The sequence below is a fragment of the Phalangium opilio genome, unplaced genomic scaffold, assembly GCF_054372755.1.
Source record: "Phalangium opilio isolate 3A_F unplaced genomic scaffold, DU_Popi_V2 ptg000810l_1, whole genome shotgun sequence".
NCBI lineage: Eukaryota > Metazoa > Arthropoda > Arachnida > Opiliones > Phalangiidae > Phalangium > Phalangium opilio.
The window spans coordinates 1,292,135-1,305,238 of record NW_028324253.1 but is presented as its reverse complement, the minus strand read 5'-3'; the positions used below and the strand labels follow the sequence as shown (position 1 = coordinate 1,305,238).

Here is a 13,104-nt window from a genome sequence, read left to right as displayed (position 1 = left end):
CACTGTATGGCGCAGAGAATTGACTTCTTATGCAAAGAAGCCTTCAAAGGAAATTAGAAAATTGAAGATTTTGCAGATACTATAAGAGACATCTTCACCTTCTACCACAAATCTTACAAGAAGCTTGAAGGTATTCAGGAGATAGCGCTCCAGGTTGAAGAAACAATCTTGAAATTTGGATCCTTACCTAAGACAAGATGGCTTGCATTTCATTTCAAATCTGTTAAAACAGTGGAAAGAAATTGGAAAGCATTGGTACTGCATCTGAGAGAAATGAAGGCCACCTCAAATGACACTAAAACACAAACTAAGGCCAAAGAACTAAATGTAAAAACTGCGAACTCGTCATTCATTGCCACCCTCGCCCTGATGTTTGACATATACTTCCAACTTGGCCATCTTTCTGAAAAGCTTCAGAAAAGTGATATTTTAATGTACAAAGCAAAAGATGAAATTAAAAGGTCGATAAGTGAAATGAGAAATCTGAAATATGAAGGGGGAAGTAAAGTTAAGTCTGTGACGAATGAGCTTTTGCAAGTACCCGGTGAATTTCGGGGTGTGCCTATATGAATGGATTTAGACAATTGTAACGCCTTCCTTCAAGAATGCACGGACTTGTGCGAAAATGTTGCATTATTTTTGGAAAAACTTCTAAAAGCAACAGATAAAATTCCCGGTGAACACATATTTGATACACGAATATGGCCTGGTGATCTCAAACAATTGAATGAGTTTGGAAGATCTGAAATAAACGAGTTGGGAATCTTTTTTAAACCATTGCTAACCGATGAAGAATTCATGGGCCTTAAAACAGAATTTACTTCATTTAAAAGAATGGTAGCTACCCAGTTGCCATTCAAAGTTAAGAACTCCCCAAAAGATGTATATTCTTTAACCTTTATACATTTCTTTTGTCGCCTCTATGAAGAAAAGTTTGCACTGCAATTTCCCTCTCCGTGCTTTAGAATTTCTTGGTCATAATTCAGTCTTCATTTGAAACGTCACCACCATTTCTACATTGTTGGCGCTACTTGTACACCGGTTACGTATTAAGCGTAATCATTTTAGCACTCTTAAAGACCATTTCGGAAAACACACAGGGGCGAGGCCACCATTGGGGTATTCTCCCTCGCACCAAGGGTCACCGCCAGACGGTGCCAAAGTTCACAAGAGGCAGGAGGCTAGTCAACTCGCTCTGCCTATAGCGGTGCTTCTACACTCTAAAAAATATGTGTTCAAAACTGAACAAATAATTGTGCAAAGCCTCACCACACTGGTAGCACACTTTAGCGTTCAGTTTTGAACAGAAAATACAGGTACCAAAATTGAACACCGAAACAGTGTGCTATGTTGAGCACCTTTTTGCGCATTGTTGAACACTGTGTGGGGTAGGTTTTTTTCCTTAGGGATACAATATTGAACAGTATATTTGGCAATTTGGCACACATAAAGTGGCAATTTTGATTGGGTTAGCTGACAATTTGGAACGTTTATAGTAGCAGAATTGCATGTTTTTGTTGACAGTTTGGCACATTTATGTTAGCAATTTTGAATGGATTAGTAGACAATTTGAACTGTTAGAGTGCCAATTTTGGCTACTTAAGTTGGCAACTTTGAATGGTTTAAAAGGCAATTTGGAACGCTTATAGTGGCAGTTTTGAATGTTTTTGATGCCAATTTGGCACACTCAAGGTGGCAAATTTGAATGGTTTAGTGGACCCCTTATTTCCCTCTAAATGACAAAAAATAGGCTATTTTTTTACCGTTTGTAAGATTTGGTCGCTCAATACAGCTATTTTGCAGGTAGTTTTGAATTAAGAACTCGTCAAGCTAATGGAAAAGATCAGCCAACATAACATTATATCTTAAAAGAATGACCTTTATCTAAATAAAAAAGGGAAAATATTAAATTATTTTTCTTTTTAATATTTTCCCATTTATGTTTAGAAAAAGGCCGTTCTTTTAACATATAATGTTATGTTGGGCGAACTTTTCCTTTAAAAGCACAATTTTTATAGCGTAATTTTTAGCCCCTAAAAAGATAATTCAAGTACATTGTCAACCCTGATGAAGGAGATGAAGGGTATGGTTAATTTACAACAAATTAAGCTATCAGAATTGTATCCTGTTAATTCTATAGATTTATGATTATGTAAATTGTTTTACATACCCTCAAAAACCTCCTCAGTTGAAACTTCTTTAGCAGCATTGAGAGCTGCTAATACCTTTTGTGCTGATTTCCTACTTTTAATCATCATGAGCATTTTTTTGGCCTTTGGCTTAAAATGAAGCGTTATGATTTTCTCCGCAGATGGCCTAACGTTTTGTAAGAGATTCAATTCCTTCACTAACTATAAAAACGGTTATGGTTTATTTTTAAGACTATTACAATACAATTAATAATTAATTACCTGGTTGTTATGAGTAGTGGAAACGCCTCAAGAACGGAGGATATTTTTTCACTTTTTAAAGCTAATTCTTGACGCCAATGACAAGTTCTCGCCATTTTGTCCTCCAAAATTGTAAAATTTGGCTTTAATTTTTCCAATTCCTTATTCAGGGCTTGCAAATGTGTCTGAATGGTATCATCATCTTCTGCGATACTTGCAAGTGCCTTTATTACAAAATAATAATGGGTTTTAAAATATCGATTTTTTTTCATTTCTGTGCAAACTATACAGAAATTAAAGGGACAGGGTTTCTATAAAAACTTGCAATAAAAAGGTTTAAATTAAACCTTTCAATGAAGTAGACTTTTAGACCGAGTTTGAGGTACAATGCCACCCACATTGGCACATTCTAAAATTACTTTCATAGTCACATATTGGTGCCTTAACAATATACATGGGATATTTACCGTAGCTGACCCTCTCTTTGCTTTCTTTTTTGGCGGTGGCTTTTCTTTTTGCGATTCCTCAGCGGAAATAGATTTTATTGCTTTGTCACGACCAAAGATTTTTCGCATTTCTTGAACTTCTTTTACATGACCATAGGTCATTCGTTCGTGCCTATACTTGATTTTCAGCGCTTTCAACCATGTATCCTATGAATACAGGTATTATTGAAATATACATCTTAATTTTTAAATGATAATAATATGTAAAGATAACTAAAACTGACATATCCACGTTGATTTGGAAGTCTATCCTTCAAGAACGGATGTTTTCCAATTAAGGCCACAACAACTCTCTCAAGATAACTTGGTTTAATATATCTGAAAATGTAAATTTTATCGTAAATAGTTCAAGTTAAAATATTGCAATTTTAAAACATACAAGCCATATTGCAGCAAATCCTCAAATAGTACATTTATTATTAAATTGGAGTTCTTCCGTTGAAATATCGCACTATCTTTGTTTTTGAAAAGCCTCATTATAGACTGTGGGAAATCCGGCAAATGGTAAACAAAAGGCATTAAAGGTGTTGTCGATGATGAAGTTTCCAAATTCTCAGAGGTGGCATATTCTACTTCCCTTGACTGAACCAAATCTGATTCTGTCGAAGTGCCAGGAATACTTCTGTAAAAATAATAGTAGAAATACGGAACAGAAAAGATAAAATATGTATGGTATACTTACGGCAGATTATTCTCTTTATGAACTTCGCATATTAGAAGTAGTTTACTCATAGAGGGAGGTATACCTTCTACTTCTACGTCAAAATCCAACCAATCTTTGAATTCCTCGTTAAAAATTTGGATGGACTTCATTTTGTTTTTCAAATGTATTTTCAATGCGACTGAAAAATTCTTCCGTCGTGGGTGGCTCTTTCCACTCAATTATTTTCTTTTGATTTTCACACGTTATGTGAATTCGAGTGGTCATCTGTAATTACGTGGTATCTAAAGGGATAATGAAACCGTGAAACAAGTGTTTTTTATTTAATATGGCTATTTATAAAAATTTACACCACAACATCACCATTGTTATAAATGAGTTTATTTCCTGCTTGTTAAACGGTTTCAATATTTCTTTGAGGCTTGCAAGCTATTTTGTGGTTAAGCATTACAACATCATTTGTATCTAATCTGAAGGTTTTCAGAGCATAATAATCTATCTTTTCACCAGGATGTATTATATCCCAGTCACCAAGTTCTTTAACAACAACGTAAGAATTGTAATGTTCCAAATACTTTAAGCTGTGTAGTATTCTACCACATAAGTGCCAAGTGCCATTAATTTCTACAATGTAATAGATCTTAAAAAATAGGGCTATTTCCTCCGGCACTACAGTAACTGGATAGATAAAACTGGCTTTGTAGCGAACACCAGAGTAATTAATTTCTGATGCTATTTGTTTCACATCAGAATCTAAATGAATGATTTCCCTCACTTTTTTCTTTAATAGTTCTGGAAGCTGGCAAAATTTAACTTTACTAGTTTTTGCCAGGTCATTATTTTCAAACCCGTTCCCGGCACTTTGTTCCCAACATTGAAGAAATTGGTGCCTTTTACTTATAGTAGAACATACATTTTTAAAATTACGCGAAATAGTTGCTATACTTTTGAAATACTGGTGTTTGGCTTCAAACGTCATACACCATAGTCGGACAAGAGGTCCATAATTTTCAATTAACCTTGGGTAGTGTATTAGGTAATGTAATTTTGGAATGAAGTGAGAATTTGGCGTTTCTTTAAATAAGTGCATGAACTCACAGATTAATTCGTATAAAGAAGCCAGCCACCTGCGATCTATTATTGGTGCTGTAATAAATTCCCCAATCTAAATTAAAAGAAGTAACAACTTCCAAACTTTATCATTCTGAGGCACTATGGAACCAAAAATTAAAGGGAATAGGTATAGCAAGGTTTTTTTTGAGCAGCTGTTCCTGTCAAAGTACCTGAACCTGACAACTTTTCTCGGGTTATAGGTACACTCTTGTTTTTATGTGCAGTTCACCATAAGGAAACTGGTCAATCTTTTCATTAATTTCATTCAGAGTAATAAAATTAGAGTTAATTAAATGATTCATTACTAATTTGAGAATTAGTGGGACCACACCTTCATAAAAGTCATGCATAATATCAGGGGGCAGGCTCTGGGTGACTTCGAAGTGCTCAATTATAGAAAACGGCGATGGACATTTAACTCCATATATTTGTGAATTATCTGGATTTTGCAAAACCGCTTCTAAATGATATTTATGTATTTCGTCAGTTCTAATTATCATATTAGCTTCGTCAAACACGGATGAAATATTTTCTTTTTTAATCATGCATTGGCGGCAAATTCTACCATAAGAAAAAGATTGAGAAAACCCCCCAAAACGGTGACTAGAAAGATTATCAGCTGATATTGTTGACATTGCTCCTTTAACGTTTCGATTTCTAATATTAAAACCATTTTTTTGAAAACTTTCAAGGTCATTCAAAAGTGGTTTTAATACTTTAGAATATCCAAACTTCTTCAAAATTGGATACTTCACTGCTAATGCTAGTTTTATGCTGCTTAGCTTACTGCGAAGGGAAGGATCAAAATTTCCAACCTGATAATACATTAACGTAACTTTATGTTTGCCCCTTTTGGCTCCTAGAGGGTTGTTAAATTCTACTTCATCCAAGTAGAATGGGAGCCTAACAAAATAAGGATTGTTAGAAAAGAAAGGATGTTGTTTACATATTTCACCATCATCATAATCAATTAATATATATGGCCCGCAATCGTTCTTTACCCTTAAATATTCCTCCCACACATCGTCATGAGAAAAAAGTTTTTCCAGTACAGAAATTATTGGCACGTAGGTAACTGTAGCTTTAAATACTTTACCATTTACCCTTCTCGTTCCTAATACATAGTCAACTGGTTCCACATAATCCATACTTTCTCTACAATATTTTTCCAAGGTATATTTACTTTTAATAACACTCAACACCGAGTGCGTAACTACACGAGCTTGATTATCAAAATCATTGTGGTTATTATCGGGCTCTCTCAAGTTATTAGCATTTAAGTTTGTGAATGTTTCCAAACAACTCTCTATTAAACCAGCTACACTATTTGATATACTTTCAGTGACACAAGCTGGCAACTTGTGCTTCTCTCGTAGTTCTAACATAAAAAGGGCAGCATTTCTGTCTAATTGTGCTGGTTCTACTGGTTCTAAATTATTTAGATCAGGGTTACATAATGGCACTGGATCTTCTGGTAGAATATCAACATCTTCTTCATAATGTAAACCATCACCAATTGTTGGTTCTTGGTTTTCAACAAAAACCCCTCCACTGAAATGCTTAATGTATAAATGGCTTCTAAGTGAGACATATTTTGTAAAAACCCTTGAGCACGAGTTATAACAACATTTAAATTGACGTTGGGGCTCATGAGAGTGGCATATACGGGTATGTTTCAACCAACTCGAAACTGTATGACGTTCTACTACTTTAGTACAAATAGAGCAAACATATACCACCATGTTAACAGAGACCAACCTCTAAATTCCCATAAAATGAGTAGTCAAAATAAAATGCCTTTGGAAAAAAATGAAAAAGAAAAATCAGACTTAAAAATTGCTAAATTGATTAAAAATGATTTTTTTAAATTAAATAGCAAATGGATGTCTGCAAAAAATCCAAAAATGTTTTAAACTTAAGCCTTTACCAAAAAATGTAAACAAATGAGCCATGGCATATTCCTTGACACTGCTGCCGAAGGCAGGCGGCCCTTCGAGGAGCCTTTTAAAAATCTCAGGGTTGTACGACATTTATCTACATGCACTGGACAGCAGGAGAGCGAGAGGGAGAAAGAGACACGCACACGCAAAACTTTCGGGGGAACGGTGAGACCTCGAGAATTTTTTTCCCATGTATAAACTAAAAATGGCGGTTCTTTCTTGCAGTGCGCGGGAGAAATTACCACGTTCTACCTTGAAGCTCGCTTGATGTAGGGAAGCTTCCCTAGTTCAAGGTGGTGCTTTTTTTTAATTTTCAAGTGAGAAGCAGGGGGGGGCAAACTCTATTCTCAAAGCAGGCTTAAAATCTTAAACATCTTTGTACAAAATACTCATTCCTTAAAATACTTAATTGGTGGAATTCAGGTTTAACTGTAGCCTGTTACTAATTCATTTCTAAAATCAATCACAAAAATTAGCTTACCTTAAGTCTTATCAGCCTTTATTCTTCACAAATCACAAGAAAGTAAACTTTCTGAAGAAAAAATGTTCCCTTTATACGGTGCCTAAAAACAAGTATTTAAAAGTTAATATAAACTCAATAAGTTATTTACTTTAAATATACTGACCTTTATAATCATTCAGATATAAGAATCACAAAGTCGCGGTGAGTACTGAGGAAGCGCAGCTCTTTCTTCACTAAAATATTCTATGACATACCGACCCGTACCGTTTCAAGAGCGCGGAAAAAATGACCCCTTGTTGACTTTTTTTTATACTTTCAAAGGGGTGGGGGGCATGGGAATGGAAAAAGGGCAAATTCTTTTTTCGGGGTAAAAACGCGAAAGGGGTACGAACTATTAGGCAAAGTGGCAGTATTGAACACCTTCAATATCACCTCGGATGATTCTGCACACCTTTCGCGATTGAACGCTTGATATTTCCAAACTGCTCAAAAATGAACGATTGCGTTCAACTTTGAATACCCATTGAACGCTTTTTTCTTAGAGTGTAGGCGAGAGAGAGAGAAGACCCCAAAGGCGGCATCACACTTGTGTTTTAGTTTCTCTGTATGTAATTTCTAAAATGGTCTACTCACTGACAAATGTACACAAATTACACTGAGTTATCGGTCCTTTAGGCGCTAGCGAGTGACAAGCCACAACCATAATCATTCATGTACACGAATGTATTATAGTTTTAGGTTATTAAGGTTGGCGGGCAAGTCCGGAGAGTCATGTACCGTTCACTAATGTGAAAAGGTTTCGAACTATATGGTATTATTGGCTGAGTGTGTTGCGACGGCTCAGATGACCCATACACTTGAACCACTGGTGCTTTTAAAATTTTTTATTTTGGGAAAATAGAGGAAGGGGGGTCGGAGTATGGTGTGACCTTCTTCGCATAACTTGTAATGAATAATGTGGATACCGATATTATTTCCACATAAAATGAATATAACAAGTCATTGGTACTGAGAAGTATTTCTTTTTATGTAATCTTTACCCTTACCTTTAGTTATATCAGAAGTAAGATAAGTATCGAGGTAACCAAACTCTTTACTTGGCGATGGAAGCGGCATAAAATCGTCAAATTTGTTCACTAGTGCTAGGCTCTATTATCAATGCTAGGTCACTTTAATTCTAGTCCCTTATCTTACTGCTGGTTATATTTATACTGATATCATATTTTTCCTGTGCTACCGAGACCCACCTACTAAACGTAACCACACAGGATAAACATTGTTGCTTTGTCTTAGGAAGACGACATTAGTTTATAAATTAGTTTGAGAAAAAGGTTCTTATCATATTTTCTCTAACATCAGTCTTCTCAGAAACTTACTACAGATTTAAACTTTTTTGGTGCAAACTTGAAAATTTGTTAAGCCAGCAACAATTAAAACTATGTCCGTCAAGGTGCTTACAAGTTAGTAAGCAACGACACGAAATCCCTTCAAAATAATTAATTTCATGATAAAATGTTTTCGGAAAATGTAATTGTTCTTGAAAAAGCGTAGATATGTAATTTTTTCAATTAATTTAGAGGGAATGGATCGACTAACAGTAAAATCAGATTGAATTTAATATTGGTTAAGGATTAAATGGATAAAAATAACTAAAACAATTGCAATATCTGAAACTTCAGTCAAATGATAAACCTCACACATATCGTTTGTTTTTTCGGCCTTGGTCCAAACCAAGACTTTTTTTATAATATCTGTCACTTCAGTCTTATTGTAATTAAAATTTTAATAATTTTATTTTTGCTTTACCCTCATACATTTGGGGTTGATCTATTTCTAATTGCTGAAAGAAGTACTTAAGTATCGTTAATAACATTTAACTTATATTCAAAAACATTGTTTTCGATAAGGAAATAATATATATATTATAAAATATTTGTTTCGTACACTGTATACATATACAGTGTTGTCGAGACAGGGCCGGATTAAGGGGCCTGGCCCCAGGGCGCAAGGCTTGTAGGGGGCGCATTGAGTTTAACTATTCCCCCTTAGGGACATTTGCTGTTCCTCTTTTTACGACTTAAGGGGGCGCACACTATCTCGGCCCCCGGGTGCAAAATTGCTTAATCCGGCCCTGTGTCGAGATCAGACCAACAGCTTCCTTTATGTAAAACCCCCAATACTGCCAACGTGAGATGTCATACTAAATTATAAATGTTTAGAATTCATGTTTTATTGTATGCCTGAATGCAACAAAATATATTAAAGCACAGTCCTACGATTAGTCTTAGTCTCTTAGAACCTGGGTCTCAAATTGCAACCTCTAAACTGTTTGGTAAACAACTCAACGTAAATATTCAAAGTGTCTACTATTGTGCTTGAGGCACTCTTCCAGAGGATTGTCCGTGTCTTACATTACTTTTGCAACCACTAAACTCATGACGCATGGTAAGACTAATGGTATTGCCGTTAAGGCTTGATGTAGGGGGATATGATAATGCCGGTAGTAATGCCCTTGTAAACTGGCACGAACAGTAGAATGGTTTAGTGCAACTTTATGTTCCACCGCTCTACTACTAGCATGAGATTGGTTTCAAAACTATCTACGATGTCAAAGTCTCTATCCTCATTACAGACTACACAGTCTCTTCTACGTTCAAGATCTTGCACTACCGAAATCATGAAGGTGCTCGCACCCGAATGTTGTCGGTGTGGAGACCGTTCGGCATAAAGCACTGCCTTTAGTTGAACGTTACCGCGACCTTCACCCAAAATAAACGTGCTGTCTAATTTGTCCTGGTTAGAATAGGTTAGGTTTCTAGGAAACGAGACTAACTACTGTAATTCTACTACTTAGCTGCGACACTGAAAGACCCTGTATATCTAAAGAGACCGGAAGTTCCTCAAAGTTTTCAAAGATTGCCAGCTTGAGCAGGTCATGGTGTGTATAGTGGTGAAGGTCGCTTTAACGTTCGACACGTGACACCACGGTATGTTTGGTCCTCCAATGTCCTGACCCGATAGGTCCAAACAATTACCATCTTAGTTTTTCGGATCAGTGTTGCGGTATTGCTGGTCCCATTAAAAATACAAGGTCTGTAGTGTTACAATTGTAACAATACGCCTGTTAAAAAGGCACAAATACTGTAAAAAAAACCATTGTAATAATGGTTGGCCAATTTTTAAACACCCCTAACCTTAAACTTTGGACAAAATAAAGAAAACATAAAGGTTTCTTTGGGAATAACTTTGAAGAAGGTCCGAGTTGTCTGTGGAACCGAGAAAAAAGGCCGTAGTGAAAAGTAATCGTCGTTACGTAGCAGTTAGGTTCGAATTTAATTAGTCTCGTCTCTTAGCAAAATGCCAGTGTATTCAAACCAGTGCAAATTGAGCATGATGTTTACGAGGATTACCAAAGACGGCAAAACCTTTGCGCGAACTAATTGAAGCCGATCCATTATGTTTAGAAAGGTACTGTTCTCTAACGAGGCTATTTAGGGATGGTACCTTAAACCTTCATAACGTGCATTTTTGGGTGGGCATTCTTGGAAACCAAATTATCGGACCCTTTTTCTTGATAAGAAAATCTCTGAAGGCATTTACTTGGACTTCCTGCGTCATGAGTTCGTTGCTTGTAAAGTTATTGCAAGACATGGACAGATGAAGAGTGCCTGCACCACAATGGTAATCACGTTGAACATTTATGTTGATGTTGATGTGTACCAAACAGACTAGAGCTTGTAATTTGAGACTCAAATTTCAAGATTTATCGTAAGACTTTAAAATTTTCTGTTCCTCCCCCCACTGGACTGGTATGAAGTGATATTTCTGAAGAAGAAAATTTATTGAATTAGGGATAGCGAGAGATGGCTAGCGACGTGGCTTAGTTATGGCTCGAGCAGCGCAGCGTCCGGGAGCGCGGATCGAGTGGGCTATGCTGCTATGAAATAAACTTTCTTACTGTCGTCTGCTATGAAATAGGGAATTCGAGGCATAATTAATTAGTTAAATTACAAAAATTAGACTTCAATTATTTATAATCTAAGCGGATAAGTTTCTCATTTACAAAATTCTTGTTAATTTGAAAGTATTCCGAAAACTAACTTCGCTGTAGTTTTTCCGTATCGCCTATGACAATTTCCCCAAAAAACCGGGTAAAATGTAATGCTTTTTCTATAGGACGCTAACCCTAAAAAGGTGATTTTTTCGTTTAGCATTACAAACGGGTATCAAGTCATATCTACAAGGGCCTACCGGCCGTGTAGAATATAAACAACTTTCGTAAGGAAAATCCATAGAAGTTTTAACACTTTCAATTTCACTTTCATGACCCTAGTAGCACTGCCGACGTAGGGCCTACATGGTCGGCCTTGTGTGTTACCGACGAGTTGGTTAAAAGTCACTTATAAGTCGGGAGAGTAATGGTTCGAAAGTCGAAATGTCCGCCTGGAGGGACGACGGCCCGTTGGTTTTCCTACTGTTTTGAGGCTACTATAAAACGACTGTTGGCCGACTATATGTCGGCGTCATTATGCCTACATAAAGCCGCACTCAATCCGACGATTTCGCGGCTTTTTAGTATAGGAACGGTAAATCGTCGGTAAAGGGCTGGTAGAGTAAGGGTTTGAGAGTCGAAATGTCCGCCTGGCGGGACGACGGCCCGCCGGTTTTCCGACTGTTATGAGGCGACTATAAAACGACTGTTGGCCGACTATATGTCGGCGTCCTTATGCCTACCTAAAGCCGCGCTCAATCCGACGATTTTGCGGCTTTTTAGTATAGGAACGGTAAATCCTCGGTAAAGGGCAGGTAGAGTAAGGGTTTGAGAATCGAAATGTCCGCCCGGTGGGACGATGGCCCACTGGTTTACCGACTGTTACGACACGAATGAAATACGACCCTCATACAACACTTTTTAGAGTCGACTAAACCGCCTGTCAGCAAGAGGTCTGACACTTTTGCGACGATCAAATTTTAACTCGAGGCCCGACGGTTTTGCGACGATCAAGCCTTAACTCGAGGCTTCATTCGCTTAAAGTAAAGGATACTGATACCTAGTATTGAAATTTCTTTAATACATTTTCAACGAAAATCACTTTAGAATTTGTACTTTGAATATTTCAAGTAACATACAGGTTGAGCATCAATTATAGCAATTTCAAATATTAAGCAACGTATTCGATATTACACGACTAGTCTAATGGAAATATTAGCTGCCTAGCTAATTGGTTTCAACGAAAAGTAAACTTTTTCAGGGCGAGTATAATATTTACATAAATTAAAGCATTTATTAATATTCATTGTTAATATCTTCGATGTGGCCAGTTACTATCTCTTAATTACAAAAATCTTAATGAAAAATATTATTATACGCTGCCAGATTTTTTAAGGAAAAAGAAAAACATACAACTCTAAAGGGTATTATTTCACACATTTTTCTCTTAAAATGTTTGAAACCGCATAAATATTCTGTAACTAAAACAAATTGAGATCTATTTTGGAATTCAGTTTTATTTTCACAACCAAAAATCTCTAAAATACTTAATATATAAGGTTTTTGAACTCCAAGCGCCCCAAAACACTTGCTTCTTTTATATTCAAACAAAGAAACTGAAGGTATACATAAACGTTTAGGTTTTGGTTTCACTTTAAGGTGTGGCTCCCAGCAGATGAGAAGCTAGGTAAAAAGCAAAGGCTTATGCATAAACCTGGCTCTAAGAGGTAGATAAATTGATAATTCAATAACAAAATTCAAACCTTACGTGACAAACGAAGACGTTTCTACTTTCTAGTTTATATAGTGTGACAAAGAAGCTTAGCGATGAAATTGAAAGTTAGCAAGCCTAGAACTAATCATTTTCGACCACAAAAATCTTGTTTAAACATTCTAACGACTCAGCAGCGTCAGAGATACTGGAAAGGCTGACTTGCTTTCGCACTAGCAGCGCCCTCTTCGATGATGACGTGCATGGCGTTAACTAAGTTACGCCAGTAGAACAGAGGCGTGTCACCTGACCCGAGAAATTACAGGAGG

At 36.5% G+C, this 13,104-nt stretch overlaps 1 protein-coding gene across 1 annotated transcript; it reads right to left on the bottom strand.

Annotated features, from left to right (window-relative positions):
• Positions 1 to 3,229: 3,229 nt before the first annotated feature.
• On the bottom strand, positions 3,230 to 3,709 carry LOC149588020 (uncharacterized). The gene is made up of 2 exons (XM_089863219.1): positions 3,579 to 3,709; positions 3,230 to 3,515 (listed from the first exon to the last, which is right to left on the bottom strand). Exons 1-2 carry the CDS (start codon positions 3,707 to 3,709, stop codon positions 3,230 to 3,232), a joined length of 417 nt encoding a protein of 138 aa, XP_089719345.1.
• Between the last annotated feature and the right edge of the window lie 9,395 nt (positions 3,710 to 13,104).